Source organism: Podarcis vaucheri (genome assembly GCF_965113315.1).
Source record: "Podarcis vaucheri genome assembly, chromosome: 12".
Taxonomy (NCBI): Eukaryota; Metazoa; Chordata; class Lepidosauria; order Squamata; family Lacertidae; genus Podarcis; species Podarcis vaucheri.
The window spans coordinates 61,018,240-61,037,600 of record NC_138750.1 but is presented as its reverse complement, the minus strand read 5'-3'; the positions used below and the strand labels follow the sequence as shown (position 1 = coordinate 61,037,600).

At 50.1% G+C, this 19,361-nt stretch overlaps 1 protein-coding gene across 15 annotated transcripts in view; it reads left to right on the top strand.

Annotated features, from left to right (window-relative positions):
* The window catches only part of LOC309514805 (uncharacterized protein), a 214,980-nt gene extending 198,683 nt beyond the window's left edge, over positions 1-16,297 (top strand). For 11 of the 15 annotated variants that reach the window (XM_082192104.1, XM_082192111.1, XM_082192103.1 and 8 more), the window contains 6 exons: positions 3,907-3,999; positions 7,354-7,434; positions 9,378-9,459; positions 11,820-11,932; positions 14,521-14,692; positions 15,120-15,260. In XM_082192104.1, the coding sequence (XP_082048230.1) occupies positions 3,907-3,999; positions 7,354-7,434; positions 9,378-9,459; positions 11,820-11,932; positions 14,521-14,692; positions 15,120-15,124 (546 nt within the window). In that variant the 3' untranslated portion in view covers positions 15,125-15,260. Of the gene's footprint in view, positions 1-3,906; positions 4,000-7,353; positions 7,435-9,377; positions 9,460-11,819; positions 11,933-14,520; positions 14,693-15,119 lie in introns of all 15 variants that reach the window. The other 4 variants (XM_082192113.1, XM_082192109.1, XM_082192105.1 and 1 more) reach the window with 3 other exon arrangements.
* Positions 16,298-19,361: the final 3,064 nt, after the last annotated feature.

Genomic DNA, 19,361 nt, shown 5'->3' with positions numbered 1-19,361 from the left:
AGCCAGATGTACCCCAAAGCACACTCGGGCAACCTTGCACTGCCAGGTGCTTTGGAGTTGCCAGCACCCACTAGCCTCAGGAGAAGGGCATAATAAACAGAGTCACCAGCTCTGGCTTGGCACCGCCAGGGCCTACACGTTCCTCCGTGCTTTTGTCCGCTCAGGTTGGGCTTTCCAACACAGCCCTTTTTGTCTGGCTTCTTAATGGCCTCTGGGACGTGTTTCAGCTTGTCCAGGACATGGACAATGCCCCCGACTGGCTGGCATCAAACCTGACCCCAATTAAGTCGGACTTGGGTGATTTGTCAGGATGTGGCGATGCCTCCCTCTGCTCCCCACGTCTGGCCTCTGCCAGCAGGAAGACTCTGTGCTCTCTGCTTCCGACAGAGCAGGGGCACTTGGTTTCAAAAGGGCAAGCAGCTGCCAGGCTCAGAGAAAGATTTTTCGAAAGCCAAGGGTGCCTTTTGCTCAAAAGGATGAAGGGGAGAGGGTGACTGTTCTGGGAGAAGCAGCCCTGATGGGTTCCTCTCCAAAACCAGGACTGCACAGCTGCCACCTTTTACATCTTGTAAAAAGCTTCTTAAAAAGCAGAGACATCACCTTGCCGACAAAGGTCCGTATAGTTAAAGCTATGGTTTTCCCAGTAGTGATGTACAGAAGTGAGAGCTGGACCATCAAGAAGGCTGATCGCCGAAGAATGGATGCTTTTGAATTCTGGTGCTGGAGGAGACTCTTGAGAGTCCCATGGACTGCAAGAAGATCAAACCTCTCCATTCTGAAGGAAATCGTGAAGATTCTCATGCGAGGCTAGACTTAGCAGCCCTATGGGGTTGTCCATCTGAGACAACTAAACAACAACAACAAGGTGTCCTTTAATCTAACATCAATATTTGGGAAACCCTGGGTTAGATAGGTAGACCGACAGACAGACAGACAGACACAGATAGAAGCTAATAGCGCATCTCCATTCAGCCCAGCCGTAGTTTCATGTTGGGGTGCATTGCATTCAACATTTTCTTAGCTGGAAAGCCTATGCAGGAGGTGGTATTCGTGCTTCATGTAGTTCATGTGTGCTGTTCTGCATGCACAGTTGCAATGCACCCATCATTCAATACCTTTAGTGGTTCCCCATAGAAAATGATTAGCCGGCTGTTAACCAGAGTGCTTCCCTTGGAAGTACAAAACACAAAGGTGAGTTGAGCTGCCTGCCCTTTTTAGAGGGCCAGAATGTTCAAAAATTCCTGAAATACAAGCCTTTGATATAGGTCACCTCTCTGCATATGACGCCCAGGGGGATAACAGTCTTTGTTGGCCACAGTAAGAACAGCAGTTTTGTGGCACTTTAAAGACTAACAAATTTCATTGTGTCATAAGCTTTTTGGGCCAGCCCAAAGGCCTCTTTGTTGTTTCTCTTGAGGCACAAACAATAAAAGGACATGGAAAAGGCAGCCCAACAAAGCAGTCTTTAATACAGACAAGCCTAGTCTTAACCCCTTAGACACATTTCAGCCAAAGACGGGAGGTATTAACAGATGCTGCTGGCATGCAGCTCATCAGGCCCGTTTGAAGGACCACGAGGGCACCCAGAAGGTTGGAAAAGTGAGGGGAGACGAAAGAAAGTACTACTTCACACAGCACATCTTTAAACTATGGAACTCACTGCCACAGGAAGTGGCAGCAGCTGCCCACTTAAATGGCTTTAAAAGAGGATTAGGCATGGAGGTAAGGCTCATCACAGACTACTAGCCTAGATCTGGGCATCATGGAATAGAATTGTAGAATCATAGAATCCTAGAGTTGGAAGAGACCACAAGGGCCATCGAGTCCAACCCCCTGCCAAGCAGGAAACACCATCAGAGCACTCCTGACATATGGTTGCCAAGCCTCTGCTTAAAGACCTCCAAAGAAGGAGACTCCACCACATTCCTTGGCAGCAAATTCCACTGCTTTGTAAGCAGTGGGTGCTGAGGCTAGTGGGTGCTGGCGACTCCAAAGCACTGTAATTGTAAGTAGAGTTGGAAGGGATCACCTGCAATGATAGATGGGGAGAGAGCTGTTGCACCCTGGTTCTTCTCAGGCTTCCCACTGGGGCATCTGTTTGGCCACTGAGAGCAGAGTGCTGGATGAGACGGGTCCCCTTTGACCTGATCCAGAACTACTCCTCCTATGTTCTTCACTAGGCATCTCATTTTTGCCAGAAAGCAAAGTAGAAGTCCAGGGAAATCCCACAGTCCCCTCCTGCAATCAGTAAATACATAGACACTAGATCAGCCTTTCTCAACCTGTGGGTCCCCAGTTGTTGAACTACAACTCCCATCACCCCTAGCTAGCAAGGCCAGAGCTCAGGGATGATGGGAGTTGTAGTCCAACAACATCTGGGGACCCACAGGTTGAGAACCGCTGCACTAGATGATACAAAGCCTTCTCCTCTTGGTGCCTCTGGGTGATCTGCCCTGGTCCTTGCAAGGTACTCGATAATGCCAACTGAGATGAGGTGCTTTTCAGGGTTGTTGTTTTTTTTGCATCCGTTTGCATTACGCAATCCAGAGGCAGGCAGAGGGAAGGTTGTGGGACCCCCAAGCACCTGCTGGTCTCTGGGATCCTTGCACAGAATGATGGACACTTTGGCCTGAACCCATAAGGCACTTCATGGAATCATAGAATCGTAAAGTTGGAACGGACCCCCAAAAGTCATCTAGCCCAATGCTACGCAGTGTGGAGGAATCGCAGTTAAATCACTTCTACTGAAGCAAGACTGTATACTCAAGGCCATATAGCACAGATCAGTGGCAGCCTTAACTGTGTCAACGGCACCCCAAGTTCTGTGTTCTTCCTCTGCAAATTTAAAACACGTCAGTCTATCATGTTGAAAAGTGGACCATACCAGACTCGATGGAACCCACCCCAATACAGGGAGCATCCAGATAGGTGTGTTTTTTGTCCTTATGCACACAAGGCTTGCGGGACGCGGGTGGCACTGTGGGTTAAACCACAGAGCCTAGGGCTTGCCGATCAGAAGGTCGGCGGTTCTAATCCTCGCGACGGAGTGAGCTCCCATTGCTCGGTCCCTTCTCCTGCCAACCTGGCAGTTTGAAAGCACATCAAAGTGCAAGTAGATAAATAGGTACCACTCCAGCGGGAAGGTAAACGGTGTTTCCGTGCACTGCTCTGGTTCGCCAGAAGCGGCTTAGTCATGCTGGCCACATGACCTGGAAGCTGTACGCCGGCTCCCTCGGCCAATAAAGCGAGATGAGTGCCACAACCCCAGAGTCGGCCACGACTGGACCTAATAGTCAGGGGTCCCTTTACCTTTACCTACACAAGGCTTTCTCCCCCCTACATCCACACGACACCCTTGCCATCAAAATGCCAGCACTGTACTCCCTGCGCCTCAGTTAACCTGGATTTAGCCTTTCCAGGGGAAGTCCAACAAGTTTTGGAAAAAGCTATTTGCCAACAACACACTTGCAAGCTGGGCTCTGTCTGGAAGCACCAATTACCTCATTAATGCTCTGCCTTCCACCGGAGCACGAATTTAGCTCGATTAGAGTCTTCCTCCTTCCATCACGGGTGCATCCATAAAGGCCAGTCTTCCTGGCAGTCTCTTCCGCACTCAATGAACACCCCCTCTCTGCTGCAGATTATGCAGAGAGGGGTCTGCCGCTCTGCTCTTGCCGCTACTTACCACTGTCTGCTTCGCTTCCTTGTCGCTGTCTGCTTGCCTCCTCTTCCTCCCCCCCTTCCCCCCCCCGTCTTAAGTTTGTTCACGCTTAATCCTCGGAGCTGGGTTCAGGTTCTAACACGAGTCCTCTGTCCGTCCACCCTTCTGCCGTGGCGTGTCCCGCTCCCTCGAGAGAGTTCTAACCAGCCCTCTTCCCTTGTGTCTCCATCTCTGTGACGTTCCAGGTCCAGATAGTCTCCAAGAAAGCCAACTACAGCCACGTCCAGTCCAAGTGTGGGTCCAAGGACAATATTAAGCATGTCCCTGGAGGTGGGAATGTAAGTATTGCAGGGTTCCAGACACCAGTCTCTCTACTAACTCCTTTTCTCTCGTGCTGCTTTTGACTGTCCTCTGTGTGTATGTGTGTTAGTGTGCGTGTGTAACCTTCCCTTCCACCAAGACCACAAAGGAGCAGGAACCCCCCATTGGAAGCATTCTACCAGAAGCTTCCCTTAGCCTCCAGATTTTAGGGCGGGGGAAGCAAGAGGGAAAGTTATGGGGCTATCGAAGGAGCAGGCAACCCAGTAAGAAGCAGGCATTCACTGGTGAGCAACGGCGCTTTGGGAGGGGAACTGTAATTTGAGGGACCCAACCGTGCACATGACCTCACTTTCGCCCCTCTGGTCTTCCATTGGTACGGCCCAGACACAGATGAGACCCCCCCTCCACCAAGTAGGAATTGAGCCACACAAGGCCATTCTTCTGCTTTTCTTTGGATCACACCAGCAAGACCAAGAGGGGATCTTGTTGCCGGGACAGCCCAATACCTCCTTGTGCTCTGGGGAGGTCACTTTGGTGCTGCTAACAAGTGGTTTGACTTCACCTCTGGAGACACACTCCATTGTCTCTCGAGACAGACAGGTGCCAGCAACAAGAAGGTCATTCTGAGCTGAACAGTATATACAAATTGGAAGCCAGAATTTTATTCTGTGCCATGAAAAGCTGACGTTCTGCAACTTGTACAAATCATGCAGATTTTTACATTTTTCATATTTTGCATTCCTCCTCCTGTGTTTTTCTGCTTTGCTTGATTCTGGGTTTGCCTTATCCAGGAGAAAGTCAAGCTTCTCAGGGGACAGAAGAGTGCTGCGCCCAGTGTAGTATCCTGCAATTGGAACACATTTTTTGGGCGGGGGGACTGTGTGTATGGGGGGTGGTCTTGGAGACAGCACGTCTCTTGAGTGTGTGTGCATCCCATTCGTTTAGGTGATCTCCCATCACTCCTCTCAGCGCTTAGGAAGCCCTACTGCTCCTTGAAACTTTGCAAGCTGTCAGATCACTGCTTTCCACGTGTCGCTTGTTTTGCAGAAGTCAAATCTCCAGGGGTGCTCTTGGCAATGCCCCACCCCAAGTGCTGTGACTTGTGACAAGATGTTTCATGCTGGCGCTTCGGGAAGGAGGACGGAGCCTTAATTTGTTAGGCGGTGCAATTAATCCACCAAAGCTTTAATCGCAGGCCTTGGGAACGTACCTGCATGTCTGACAAGATTCCTTTTGTGTGCTTCTTCCTTTTAACGCTTGAGAAAGGCCTTAGGCAGTGCAGACAGAGAGAGCTTTGTGTATCCTAGACCCCTCAGTGTCTTTGTAGGGAGGGAAGGGAAACGATACTACGCATAGCACTCTGCACGCACTCGTGCGCCCGGTCGGCGCCCCCAGTGTTAACAAGCCGCTGTGTGTGTCGAAACACCAGCTGGTTGTCAAAGACACAAATCTTTTCTCTGTCGGCTTCAGACGGCCTGAGGAACACAGATTCTCTCTGAAATGATAACAGTGGGGTTTCCATGTAGCGGGGCTGTGACACTCCCCCTGAGACTGAAGTCTACCCTGTCCCTCGGCTTTCGCCCCCTCCAAAATGAGCACGCAAAATCGTATCTTAGGCACGGGGTGGCGAATGTGCAGGTTTCCTTCTGCTGACACAAAGTATTTTAAAGGGACGTTATTAGCTCAGCTTCCTCTGGTATGTCTTCTCTGGCCTTCCGTGGGTCTTTCGAGACATTCCTGCATTTGCTATGGAGTCGGCTGATCCTCCTTGGAGGGGTTAGGTTTCCTCTGAAAGCTAAAAATGTCTCAAATCGCACTCTTCTGTGGATAATTGCAATTTTATTTCATTTTTGTCTGGGGAAATGATTGTGTGGGGGGTGGAATCAGCGCGTCGGGGGCAAGTAACATTTGCTTTTTCCATGCAAACCTTTTTCTGGCTGCGGCATCTTCCTTGCCCCCCTTCCCTAATCAGGTTCCTCTGCATTCTTGGTGCTGTGAACCTCAGGGTCCCATAGACCAGCCTTGCTCAACCTGGCTCCCTGCAGACGATTGAACTACAACTCCCATGCCATCCTGAGGCTGATGCTAGTTAGAGTCCAAAACAACTGGGGGGGCAGGTTGGAGAAGGCTGGCGTAGGATGGTACCCTAGCCATAATCCCAGGGGGGCAGACAGTTGCAACAGAAGCATTTAGAAATAAATTTTGAAAATTGTCCAGTAGCACCTTAGAGACCAACTAAGTTTGCTCTGGGTATAAGCTTTTGTGTGCATGCACACTTCTTCAGATACACTGAAACAGAAGTCACCAGACCCTTATACAGTGGTGCCTCGCAAGACGAAAAGAATCCGTTCTGTGATTCTCTTCGTCTAGCGGTTTTTTCGTCTTGCAAAGCAAGCCCATTGACGGATTAGCGGATTAGCGGCTTTTAGTGGCTTATCTGCTGATCGGATCAGCTGATTAGCGGCTTAGAAAAAGGGGAGGGAAGGGGAAAAAACCAGCAGGAACTCGCAAGACATTGTCATCTTGCGAAGCAAGCCCATAGGAAATTCGTTTTGCGAAGCACCTCCAAAACGGAAAACTCTTTCGTCTAGCGGGTTTTCCGTCTTGCGAGGCATTCGTCTTGCGGGGCACCACTGTATATAGTGGGATGGTGGGGTGGGGTTTTTCTCAGGAGGATAATAGGAGATGGTGATGGACTCAATGGGTATGGTAAACCTGTTTATTGTTAACAACTGCAATTAGTCCTACGGGAAAAAGCAAGTAAGCAGATGACCAAAAATAGCTTTAGCAGGTGTAATGAGACAAGAATCCAGTATCTCTATTCAGACCAGGTCTCTCCATAGTTTTCAGCTTAGTAATAAGTTGTAATCCAGCAACTTCTCTTTCAAGTCTATTTCTGTCTCTACCTGAATCTGGAAGTGTTTAGACTCTCTCTTTGCAGGTCTAGAAAATGACCTTCCTTGCATCTCCTTTTCCCATGTTGATTTTGCAGCTATTACCTCTCCCGTTACTGGGTTTTATCTGTAGCTTCTGTCCCTCTTCCCCCTGTGAATAAAAATCACTCCAGAACAAAAAAACCAGCTGCAGGGATCACACCCAACCTCCCAGACTTATTTGATAAAGCTGTCCCTTTTCAAATCCAACTTATTTCTGTGGCCTGTCCAGAACTTCTGAGAAGAAAGGACTGTGCCCTCTCTGGTCTCTCTCTCTCTCTCTGTCTCGTGGCACCTTTCCTTCCTTCCTTCCTTCCTTCCTTCCTTCCCTCCTTCCCATGCTGTCGCCCACTTCCGTTCTCCATCTCCTCGATCCACAAAAATCGAAACTGTCCATCCTCTCGGTCCGGAGAGTAAAGTGCTCAATATTGTTTTCAGGTTCCAAATACCCAAAGGCCGTCTTCGGGCGTCCACTCCCAGTCGGCCACCGCCCCCAGGCCCAGCCAGGGCAGTACCCATGTGAGTAGAACCACCACAGCTGGCCAACTCGGCCTTGGACGGGACGGGCATTTCCACCTGTTGGGTTCGTGATACCTTCTGTGCCCTGAGACACAGAGACCAGCCACCAGCACATCGTCCCCTGCCTCCACCCCACCAAAGCAGGAATCCGGAGTTCTCCATAGTCGCTCCTGAGCCTCTCCACCCTGCAACAGGGAGATGAATCCTGGCAGGGATGTAGCTCGTAGTTAAACTACGGAACTCGCTTCCACGGGAGGCGCTGGTAGAATATGAATAGCTTTGGGGTTTTACAGTTTCACAAAGCAACCGCCCCTCCAAAAAAAGCACCCTGCTGACTATATAAACCAGGAAACCCCCCCCTTCATTTATCCTGCCCCGCAAAAAGCCGTGCCACGAAAAGAAAACATTGCCCTGAGCTCTGACTTTTCTGTTCATCCCAAGGCTTTGTTGTGCAGGCCGCAAATTTTCCCAGTCCTCACGGTTGCCAGGGGAGAGTTACCGTATTTTTCACTCCACAAGACGCACCTAGTTTTTAGAGGGGGAATGCAAGAAAAACAATATTCTTTAAAGGGAGCGCTGAGCAGAGCCTGTGTGCATCCCAGGCTCTGCTCAGCGCTCCCTTTCATGAGCCGCATGGAGCGTGTGTGCGGCACGTGCGGGCTTTTCCCCGAGGAGGGAGAAGGGCAGCCCATCAAGCCTCCAAGAGCCGCACACACGCTCTGCATGGCCCTTTAAAGGGAGCGTGGCTCTTGGGGGCTTTTCCGGGAGGTGGGGGAAGGGACAGAGCACAACTAAGCCAGAAGCTAGAACAGTGAGAGGGAGCGCTGTGATCCCTCTCGCTGTTCTGGCTTCTGGGATAGCTGCGCAGCCTGCATTCACTCCATAAGACGTACACACATTTCCCCTTACTTTTTAGGAGGGAAAAAGTGCGTCTTATAGAGCGAAGAATACGGTATTTGATTAAGCATTTATAAATTAAGTATTTAAGCATTAAACCACCATTGGCTCTCCACGTTTAAGGATGCCAGGAGCACTTAAGAAGGCAGGTACCAGAAAGGGGGAAGTGGGCAAGGCCTTCCGTGCCCTGTACAATTCCCCCCCCCCACCCCAGCCTTATTGCCTCTGGTCCAAGAGGCAACCTGAAACATTCTCCCTCCTTCCCCTCCGTCATTCCACCCTCCCTGGACGTGGCCTCCTCCTCCCCTCTCCCCTCCCTTCCCAAGTGCTTTGAAAAGTTGGGATGAATTATGCAGATTTACTAGACTTTGCATAATGCATTCTGGACACACACACACACACATCTTTTGAACTCCTTGCCCAAGATTTCTTTCTAGCAAGGCAGGGCAGCCACCCTGGGCACCCACAGGGAGACACCAGACAGATAAAAATGGAAATAATGTTATAATTATTGTCAGTGCTCCCTGCAGCCAACCCCCCCCCCCCAAAAATAATAATAAAAGAAACTGCATTGCAAGCCGGCGTCTCAGTAAAGCTGAGAGAGAGCTCTGGGGGTTTCAGTGCATTCAGCCCCATTATTAAGATGAATCAGCACCATTAATTAGTATTATTTGTCCAGCACCGACCGATGCAATGTGTAACGCCTGATGCTGTTGTCTCTACCCGCTCTCCAGCCTCTGGTTTGGCACAGTACGCTTTTTAAAAAACGCCTTCTTTTGGGATGGGGCTTTGAGAACACACACACACCCCGCCCTTTTGCTGCATGATCACCTTCTGCCCCACCCCTCGCAAGTCCCCGGAACAGCAGCAGCGGCGGCGGCGGCTCATGCCTTGCACCCATAACCAATGGGCCAGTCTGGGCGGAGGGTGAAGAGGGTGCTGGAATAGCAGAGCCCTGGAGATCTCTTCTGCTGAGCTGACAGCAGGCCTGGCGTTCCTCGTTCCTGAGGCCCTTCCTTCTTCTTTCCTCCCCTCGTGTCCTGCAGGTGCAGATCCTGAACAAGAAGATCGACTTGTCTAAAGTGTCCTCAAAGTGCGGCTCAAAGGCAAACATCAAGCATAAGCCAGGTGAGAGGGGGAATTTTAATGTATTTTGAATCTTTGTTGGAAGCCGCCCAGAGTGGCTGGGGAAACCCAGTCAGATGGGTAGGGTACAAATAAATTATTATTATTATTATTATTATTATTATTATTATTATTATTATTATTTTCCTGGTTTCCAACCATTCCCTCATTCAAAATACGTGACATTGGGGTGTATCAGATTTTTCAACTTTTCTTTCCCCACCAAGACATTTTATTAGTTTTGCAGATAAAGAGTACAAATAAGCACACATCAATAAAGTCATGCTGTTTGTGGAGATTCTCCGAATCTCGGGACTTCCCCCACCATCCCATCCATGGAGTCTTATTTTAAACATCTATAACTGCATATTAGTCCGTGCTCCAGTTTTTATACCAAACTATATTGTCCATAATGTTTTTTATACTACAAGTGAGTCAAAATCCTGCTCTTGTTTCCATCTGCTTACAGTGGTCTCCTACATAAAGGTACGGGCCAGTCTTGACAGACTCTAGGGTTGTGCGCCCATCTCACTTAAGAGGCCGGGGGCCAGCGCTGTCCGCAGGCACTTCCGGGTCACGTGGCCAGCGTGACAAAGCTGCATCTGGCAAGCCAGTGCAGCACACAGAAACGCCGTATACCTTCCCGCCAGTAAGCGGTCCCTATTTATCTACTTGCACCTGGGGATGCTTTCGAACTGCTAGGTTGGCAGGCGCTGGGACCGAGCAACGGGAGCGCACCCTGCCGCGGGGATTTGAACCGCCCACCTTTCGATCGGCAAGCCCTAGGCGCTGAGGCTTTTACCCACAGCGCCACCCGCGTCCCGGTCTCCTACATACTTGTACATAATTTTTCAACTTTCAAATTCCCAAAATTCTTAAGAAGTTGTAACATGATTTAGGAATTCAAATGGTTTTCTCTTTTTTTAGACAACTTTTAATTGATTTTTAAACAAATACAATCACCATTAAACACTTATCCAGAAGTATATCTAATGGTGTTTCTTTTATCCATTATCTCTAAACGCACACTTAGCACACTTTGCATTCAAACATAACCCTTCCACTGAGAATATTGAGCAGTTGGTATAAGAAGGTTTTGATCTGGGTCATTAACATAGTTAAAGAAAGGGGTCCACATTTCTGGGAAGGAATTCAAAAGGTATTTAACTTAGCTTTGCTCAGTAAAGTGTGTGTAAGGTTGCATAGAATAATTAAACATGATCTCCAAGTACTTGTAGTTTTATTATATATGAATATAAATTTTATTATTTAGCATTACCTGACAATTCCAGAAGGTAACATTAGCATTCTTTGGTTTCACAAAAGCAATTTATTTGCTTCTTCATTGAACAAAAATTGCCAAGCTAAATGTTGTCCAATCACAAAAATTCCTCACACCCAGAAACTTTTTTAAAAAAAGATCCCTCGCTAAGGAAATTTGCAGAAATTGAGATTGACCATTGTGAAATTTTGCAAAACTCTGTGCCAACTTTGGAACTGCTGCTGAAAACTTTTCTCTTCTAGGCCTTTGCAGGCAGTTAAGAATACATCCGCCATGGTTAATTGACTTCTGTTTTTATCTTTTTAATGATCTAATAGCTGTAAACCACTTCGAGATATAGATATGACAAAGCTATATTGTAACTTTTTAATAACTGGTGTGGTGTGGTGTGGTGTGTTTTTTTTAAGATAGATAATGACACTGTGGGACGCGGGTGGCGCTGTGGGTTAAACCACAGAGCCTAGGACTTGCCGATTGGAAGGTCAGTGGTTCGAATCCCCGCAACGGGGTGAGCTCCCGTTGCTCGGTCCCTGCTCCTGCCCACCTAGCAGTTCGAAAGCACGTCAAAGTGCAAGTAGATAAATAGGTACCGCTCTGGCGGGAAGGTAAACGGTGTTTCCGTGCGCTGCTCTGGTTCGCCAGAAGCGGATAAGTCATGCTGGCCGCATGACCCGGAATCTGTACGCCAGCTCCCTCGGACAAGAAAGCTAGATGAGTGCCACAACCCCAGAGTCGGCCACGACTGGACCTAATGGTCAGGGGCCCCCTTACCTTTAATGACACTGCAGTATGCAAAGATTTTTTGTAAATAAATCCAGAAAGAATAAGACTCTGCTGGCAGGGGCTGATGTAGTTTATGCTTCTGACTGCTGAAGACGAGGCACCTTTTCGGACGTGCAGAAGTGTGTGTGTGTTCTTTATGGATTTGAGGTCCCCCCCCCCTTAATTGGTTAAACAGTACAGCCCTCGTACAAACTTCAACCCACATCGAGAGGAAGCAAGCTGTGGGGTGCTTTTAACTGCCGGGCTCCTGGCAGCAGCGCCACCTCCCTCGAGTAACACTCTCCCTTCCTTGTTCCAGGCGGCGGAGACGTCAAGATTGAAAACCAGAAGTTGAACTTCAAGGAGAAAGCCCAGGCCAAAGTGGGCTCTCTGGACAACGTGGGGCACGTCCCGGCTGGGGGCACCGTGAAGGTATGCTTCAGGCGGCACCCAGGCATGGGTCCCTCCTTGCCCCCCGTGGTTCCCCCCCCCTCCTGTGTGCGGCCACCCGTCCGTCCTGCCATCCTCACATTGCCAACCTCACATTCATTTCCACGGTGCCACCCGATGGAGGGTGCTGAACGGAGTCCCCAGGACATTCCACCCACCCACCTACCCCTTTTAGGGCTTCATAAGTATCGGAGGCTATCCGTTTGTTTCATAAAATTCGCTTGTTAAGAACAACAACAACCTCTCAAAAAAAGAAGAATTCACACGGCAATTGTTTTAAGACTTTTGAAACGTTTAGCAGCAGTTCTCAACCTGAGGGTCCCCAGATGCTGTTGGACTACAACTCCCATCATCCCTGAGCTCTGGCTAGTTTACAGTAACTAACAACGTATTAAAACTCACATCAACTTTCTAAGCATCTGGACAGGCTTGCCTTTAAAAAAAGGGTTTTTATCAGGTGCTGAAAAGCATTCAGTGAAAGCAGTATAGGTGCTGACACACTGAAAGATTAAGTTCTTAGAAACGCATTATGGGTATTACCTGGCACCTGGGCGTGGAGAGGGGACCCACTCCCTTCTTCCCTGGAGCATGTGTGTACATTGTGTGCATAAACTGAAGCCAAGCTCCTCTGCCTTCTCCCTCGGCTAGCACATGTGTGCATAAATACGAGAATTTGAAAACAGGGCCCAGAATTATACCTTGTAAAGCCCCGCCCAGCTCCCTCCCATCAGGGAAGAGTCCTTCAGCCTTGGGCCCCCAGATGTTGAACTACGTTGGCTCCATTACCTGCAGCCAGCTTGACTAGGGGTGATAAGTTTCCCAAAGTGGCTGGGGAAACCCAGCCAGATGGGCGGGGTATAAATAAATTAGTAGTAGGAGTAGGAGTACACGGAGCCATCCAACCGTCATGGGGACTCCAGATCTATGTAGGGTTTACTCCTTAGCCTTTTCTTTTCCTGAAGATATCCCATAAGGCAGTGGAAGTTTAGGATCAGAGTTTTCCTTCTCCTAAATGGGCTCCCTTCCCTAGTGGATTAGCCTCATCTGCCCCTCACTTCCCCCTGCTGCACGTGCAGAAACTACCTTCTTGACCGTTGACTGTCCGATCAGTCCGCCGGAGCCTACCTTCACATGCAGGGGCAGTCCAAAAAAGTAAAGATTAGATGTTAGGATATAGTTCCCTTCCACCTTAAAAGGGAACAGGCATGACTGTTGTGTGTCACATGCCTGTTTACTTCTAGCACTTGCTGGGAGCTTCCGTTTTGTATGTTGCTTTTGTACTGCTGTTTTGCTGGAGATGAAGGGAAGCAGACATGTTTTCCTTTGTTCCTGAACTATGCTGTAGATAATGCTTACACATGGCTCTGTCCGCCTCTTCCGTTGTGAGAAGATTTATTCACTCTGCTGATAGAGCGTGTACAATCCTCTGAAGATTTCAGAGGCTCGTGTCGCTGATTGATGCTGTTCCAAGGGAGACCGGTGATCGCCCGGCTGCCGGCCGGTGACTGGAGCCAGCTGGGGGCCTGCCTGATGCCCCCGTCTCCCTGGCAGTATCCCAACATTAGGATCCTGAAATCACGTACAGATTTCAGTGAGCGTCTTGTGTGTTGATCAAAGAAAGGAGGAGGTGGTGGCGGCAATGGGAAGGAGGCCAGCAAGGCGAGGAGGGTGCCGTGATTCAGGGCTGTTAAGGCTAGGTTGCCTTTGTTCCCTCCCTCGTGAGGCTCATACACGCCTGTGTAGGCGACGCGGACCACCTCCTAAGAGAAGCCCCTCCCACCTGTGTAGTGATCAGATGGGATTACTATGAGGAATTATAAAATATGCATCAAGCCATTGTGTCCGCGATGAAAGCATTGCCTTGACTGGGTTCGATTCATTGACAATAATTTCTGATCAAATCCCACAAGCCTCTGCATTTCTGGCCATTTTCTCTACTGTTCATTTTCTACGCCTGACAGGCACGTATAAGCATTCTGAAACACAGGCCAGTTGCTTCATCAGACATCCTCAGTACATAAAGATAGTAGGCAGTTTCTTTGATGTAGCTGTTGTTAGTTTTGTTAATCTTAGGGCCAGGAAGAGAGTTCACAAGGAGATGGTAAATACCATTTACTGCTGTTTATGACCTCCGGGTTTCCTAAAAGCATTGCTTCCTATTTTATTTACTCTGGACTACTATGCATGCTCAAGTAGGAAATAGTTTCTTTGTAGTTAACAGGATTTCTTCTGATCTGACTTTGTCCCCACATGGGGTTTTTTGAAATGCTCAGAGGAAATCTGATTGGTTCTTACAAACACTGTGTAAAAAGTTCTTTTGTGAATAAAACGACCTGGGCCAAGGGGTGGAGAGACAGATTATTATACGCACTCCTCCCAGAGTCTTGCTGACCAAGCCTCTGTGTGTATTTTATTAATCAGAGTCCAATCCTTCCTTTGCTTTGGGAACGCTACACACCTGTCCGTCTCTCTGCTAGCGCGTGCCTCCTCCACCTTCATCTCGCCACATCCCATTCCCATCCTTGTATTGACGCCTCATTGTCCTCCCCCACCCCATTGTTTCATTGTAGACCGAGGGGGGCGAGGAGGCAGCCCCGCAGAACGGAGCTGTGACCGCCCCCCCGCCAGGTGGCAGCCCCCCCACGCAGGAGAATGGCGTAGGGCTGCCCACGCCCGCCCAGGGTGGCGGCGGCGGCGACCAAAGGGAAATTCAGTGCTTCGACACTCACATACAAGAAACAAGTAAGTGCCAGGCCTTCCTCTGTGCCTCCCCAAAGGTGCTTTGCGATGATGGGGGGCGGGCGGGAGGTGAGGGGTGATGAGAGCGGGAGGTGGAAGTTGGGGGTGGGACACCAGGCAGCTTTTCCTAAGGTACCTTCTCGAAGGCAGGAGAAGTCCTTTGCCCTCCTCCCTAGTAGGAGAGGCAGAGTGCGGAGGGGCTGGGCGGCTTAACCCGCCCTCCACCGTCCCTGTTACCGACTTCTGAAGCGGGAGGGAAGGGGAGAGGAAACGTCCCGGCGCGCCGCCTTGTTAATGAAGCCACCTGCCCTTTTATTTTCCAGGCATCTAACGATGACATTCTGGTGTCGCCTTCCTTCCGCCCCCCCCTTTTCCTCCCTCCCCACCCCCCATTGCCGTCTTCCCCCCACTCCCCCTTGTGTCGCTGCAGATTGAGTCCCACAAGCTGATGTTCCGTGAGAAGGCCAAGGCCCGCACGGACCACGGGGCGGACCCCACAGCCTCCAACCACCCCCCTGTCTTCTCCGGCGGCACCTCCCCACGGCACAGCACCTCGGTCAGCGAAAGCCTGGCCTCGGCCGCCTCCACCTCTCTGCAGCAGCCGCCACCGCCGCTGCCACGGCAGGCTCCCCTCGCGGAAGAGACGGCAGCCGCTCTTCCTCAGCAAGGCTTGTGACTCTGCCCCCTTCCCGCATTCCTCCTGCCCTCCTCCCGCTCGCGAGAAGCTCGTCTCCCTTGACCCGGAGCCTGGCTTTGTTTGGCCCTGGAAAGATGGGCTGGCCTCCCTGCCCCACGGCAGGGGACCTCTCTGGAGTGTGCCAGGCTGCCCCCGAGAGCCTCCGTGGCCCCTGGTGGTTGGTTGGTTGGTATCTCTGGGTGCAGAAATGGGCTCCCTGGGGGGGTGTCCGAGTGTGCGTTGGAGTTGTCTTGATTTCGTCCCGTCCTTCTTGGCTTGCTGTGTGGGGACTAGGGAGGGAACGCTGGTCTGCCCCACTCGTGGCGGAGCCCGAGACCCAGGCGGGAGTTAGCGGGAGTCAGCTTTGCTGCCCTCTTTCCGCCTCCAGCAACCCATTTCCCTTTGCCCTGTGTCATTTCGCGCTGCCTACTATTTAATGCTGGTCTATATATTATTATTATTCTCACACATGATAATTTCACTCTCTTTTGGAACTCTTTTAACTCCTTAACCTCCTTCTCTCCCCCAGTCCCCCAACCCTCCTTCTCATTGTGATTTAAAAAAGTACAATAAAGTGTTTGCCGATTTCTGTCGCTTGTTACCGCAGGGTCACCGCGCTCCCTTCCCTTCCCCCCTTGCCCCCTTTGCCATAGGAGAATTAAAAAAAAAAAAACGTTAACCGCTGCTGCAGTGCTGCTGGCTTCTTATCGACATATCCAGCCATTTTAACTGTGTTCTTTTTCTTTCGTTTTTTAATTTTCTTCATTTGTGTGTGGTGTTTATTTTTTGTGTGTGCTTAAAAAGGAAAAGGAAAAAAACTTTGAAATGATGGAGCAAAAAAAGGCATTGAGCCACGTTGGTTAAAAGTTCTTGAGGATGCATTGAGAGGAGGTTGTGGCTGGTAGAGGAATGGAGTTCGCTGCTCCCCTCCCTCCCGAAAAAGCTATGAAGGTCCTTTTCAACTGACTGCTGCAGAGAGAAGCCCTGGCTCTTTTGAGGGTCTGCTGCATTGCATCTCAACAGGATCTAGTTCCCATGGGGGGGGCGATTCTCCGCTGCCCATCCTGGAGAAAGAGCAGGGGAATATATTTGCAGGATTTAATCCTCAAGGCACGATGGGTTTGGCTCCGGGATCTGTGCACCTTGGAGCTGGGGTGGAGTCTGGCATTTATAAGGAAGCTCGCCACTGGCAGTGGGGCATCCTGGCAGAGTTGGGGAGGGCGTGGTGTGGGGAGACTGCTTGGTCGCTGCCCCGCCACCCCCCAAAATACCAAGAGGGTCATGGGAAAGTGTTGAGGGTCTGACGAGAGGCAGCGTCTGCATGGGGCTGGCTAGGTGATCTGTAGGTGCCAAGGAGAGAAAGAGGCAGAGATTGCTCTCCTTTGGAAGAAAAGACCCATTTTTTCTTCTAGGGGTGGGTATGGGTTGGATGGGGCTTGTGGGGAGTGTTGGCAACAAGAGTTTGAGCACCTTCGGCAATTTTATTAAATTTTTTTTTGCATTGCAAATGACACTAAAACGAAATGTAAATAAAACTTTGAAAATGGTGTGTTGTGAGAGTCGTGGGGGAATTCTGAAAGGAAGAGGGGGGAACCCAAACCGCAGGGAACAAATATTTGGGCGGGGTGGGGGGGGGTTGTTTTGTAGGCAGACTTCTGCTGGGAGGCAGGCAGGAGATGATGGCTGTGGGAAGGAGGAGCGATGATAGCACAGCTCTCCCCCCCCCCCTTTATCTCTTGGTCACAGTGTGCTTTTCAGCAACACAGCAAACCCAGGGTCTGCCTTCACACACAAAAGACATATTGCACTTATGGTTGTTGTTTTTATATATATATAAATATATATATATATATATATATATAAATATTAAAGGTTGCATGGTTTCTAATAAAATGGCTTTTTAAAACCTTAGCGGGGCTTTTTTTCTTACCCCTTTTTTGCATCAAAACGGTATGCTGAAATCTCATGAATCGCATCTCCCTTCCCCTCCTTGGAATACTATAGAAACCTTTTAAGGGGGGAGTTGCAGGTTTTGCACCTAGAAAGGGGCCTGTCTGTGTACAGAAATATATGTATGTGTGAGCTTGTGATCCATCTTGCCCACCTTCCATCTCGGCCACGCTGATTCCAAGTCTGCTTCCGAGTCTGTTGCAAAGCTTGCTGCACCTGCCCACCGGCTCTCCCACCCTCCAGAACTCAGGAAGCCCCCCACCCATGTTGTTACACGTTGCTGTGCAGCTTCCCCGCACGTTCCCATCCTCCACCCCGGTACCACCACCTCCTCCTCCTTCCTGCCCTGGCATTTCCCTGTGAGACCTTGCCGTGCCAACTCCGACCTTTTGTTTCAAACAGGCAATGCAGGCGATGGAAGCTGAAGACGGGGGATGTAATAGGAGACAGCCCCAAATCTCCTCTGCTTTGCGGGCCAGGCCCCGTGGAAAGCCTCCTTCAAATGGGTGGGGTAGCAAAAGCCCAGTGGTACCTCCCCACTTGCCCCGGCGAGGTTTGCGTAGGTGAACATCTCATCAAACTGGTTCCCCCGCTTAGATTTTGGATTCCTGGCTCCTCCGGGAAGGTTTTTTCCTGAGTTTGAGAGGCCTATAAACAGTGGAACTGCTCGCCCCAGGAGCAAGACACTGCCTTGCGCCGCTTTAGCAGCATCCCTGGGCGGCAGCGTCTTCCTAGCGGAGCAGGTCCATTTGTGTGTGTGCGCGCGTTTTTGTGTTCCAGCCCTTCGAGATCTCCACTTCCACCTGCCGCGCATGGCTCCCTTCCCCTCCGGTCCACATCCCTGCCCTGCGGCTGATGACGTCTCCCGGTCTTTCGCCCAACCTCTAAACACCAGCTTGGGTTTTCCACTCCGCTGACCTCCCTGCTGCCAGGCCAAGGGGTGCTGATGGCAGAAGGGGAGCGCTTGCTTAGGCGACCCCCTTGTCCGACAGGGAAACTTGTCCCTTGAAGCAATAAGGACAGCCTGTGTGCTCGAAAACGGGAGCTTCCTTGGCTTCCGTAGAAAGGCAAGCAGTTGCCTCATCGACCTCCTGCCCTACGAAGCTTGTGGGGCGCATGCTTTAAAAAAGAACGAAAAGAAGCTGAGACTCGCAGCTTATTTCGCAGAAAAGTGTTTGGGGGGCTCAGATATTTAAGCAGGAAGCCCCATTGTCTTGGCTTCCCTTTCCTGTGACCCCCAAGTTGAGGAGCAATTGACTTTTGTTTGCTGGAGGGTCCTTCTCCTGTTTGCAACGATGCCCACGTGTGTTTCTCCTACGATCCGTCGCTTGAGGACTCTCACTTGGAAAGTCAAATAACATTGCACTTTATCTTCCGTGATAGCGCAAAAAAAAGTGTCTTGTAAAGGGTTGTCGATTCCTTCTTTGTTCCCGACCCGAATCACTTTGAGGTGGTCGATATTAGCACCCGCCTGTCTTGAGAACATGTGCAGGTTCCGGTTGCGCCCAGTTCTGCGGTGTGCACGCACTTGTTCCCGCACAACACGCTCACTTAACACGAGTCGTGCCTGTGTTTTTAGCCTTAGATCCGGAGAGACGCTTAAAGACGATTGCTACGGGGAAGTTTTTCTTAGTCCCCAGCTTTGGTTTCTAATAAGGATTTTTACAACAATGCAATTTTAGATTTGAAAGTAGCTTGTAAATACTGCAATTCTGGGGCGGGGCAGGGTGGGTTGGGGAGAAAGGGCTTCCGTAGCCCAGCGCTAGTCTCCTTTTCCTCCCTCTTGTTTTGGAGGGGCAGGAGCAGATTTCAATTGGGGGGGGGGGTTACGTAGGTATTTTTTACAAAACGGATCATGAGAAGTATTAGAGGCGGTGGCTGTTAGGCTAAGAAGCGAAAGCAATAAATGAACCGCCCTTGCTCCCAGGGCTGTGTTTGAGAACGTGGCTTAGATCTTGTCTCTGTTTGACCGTCAGGTTTCAGTGCAGCTGGAAAATGTGGCCATAGATATTTATTTGGTAAGGGTGGAAGAAGCATCTGAATCAT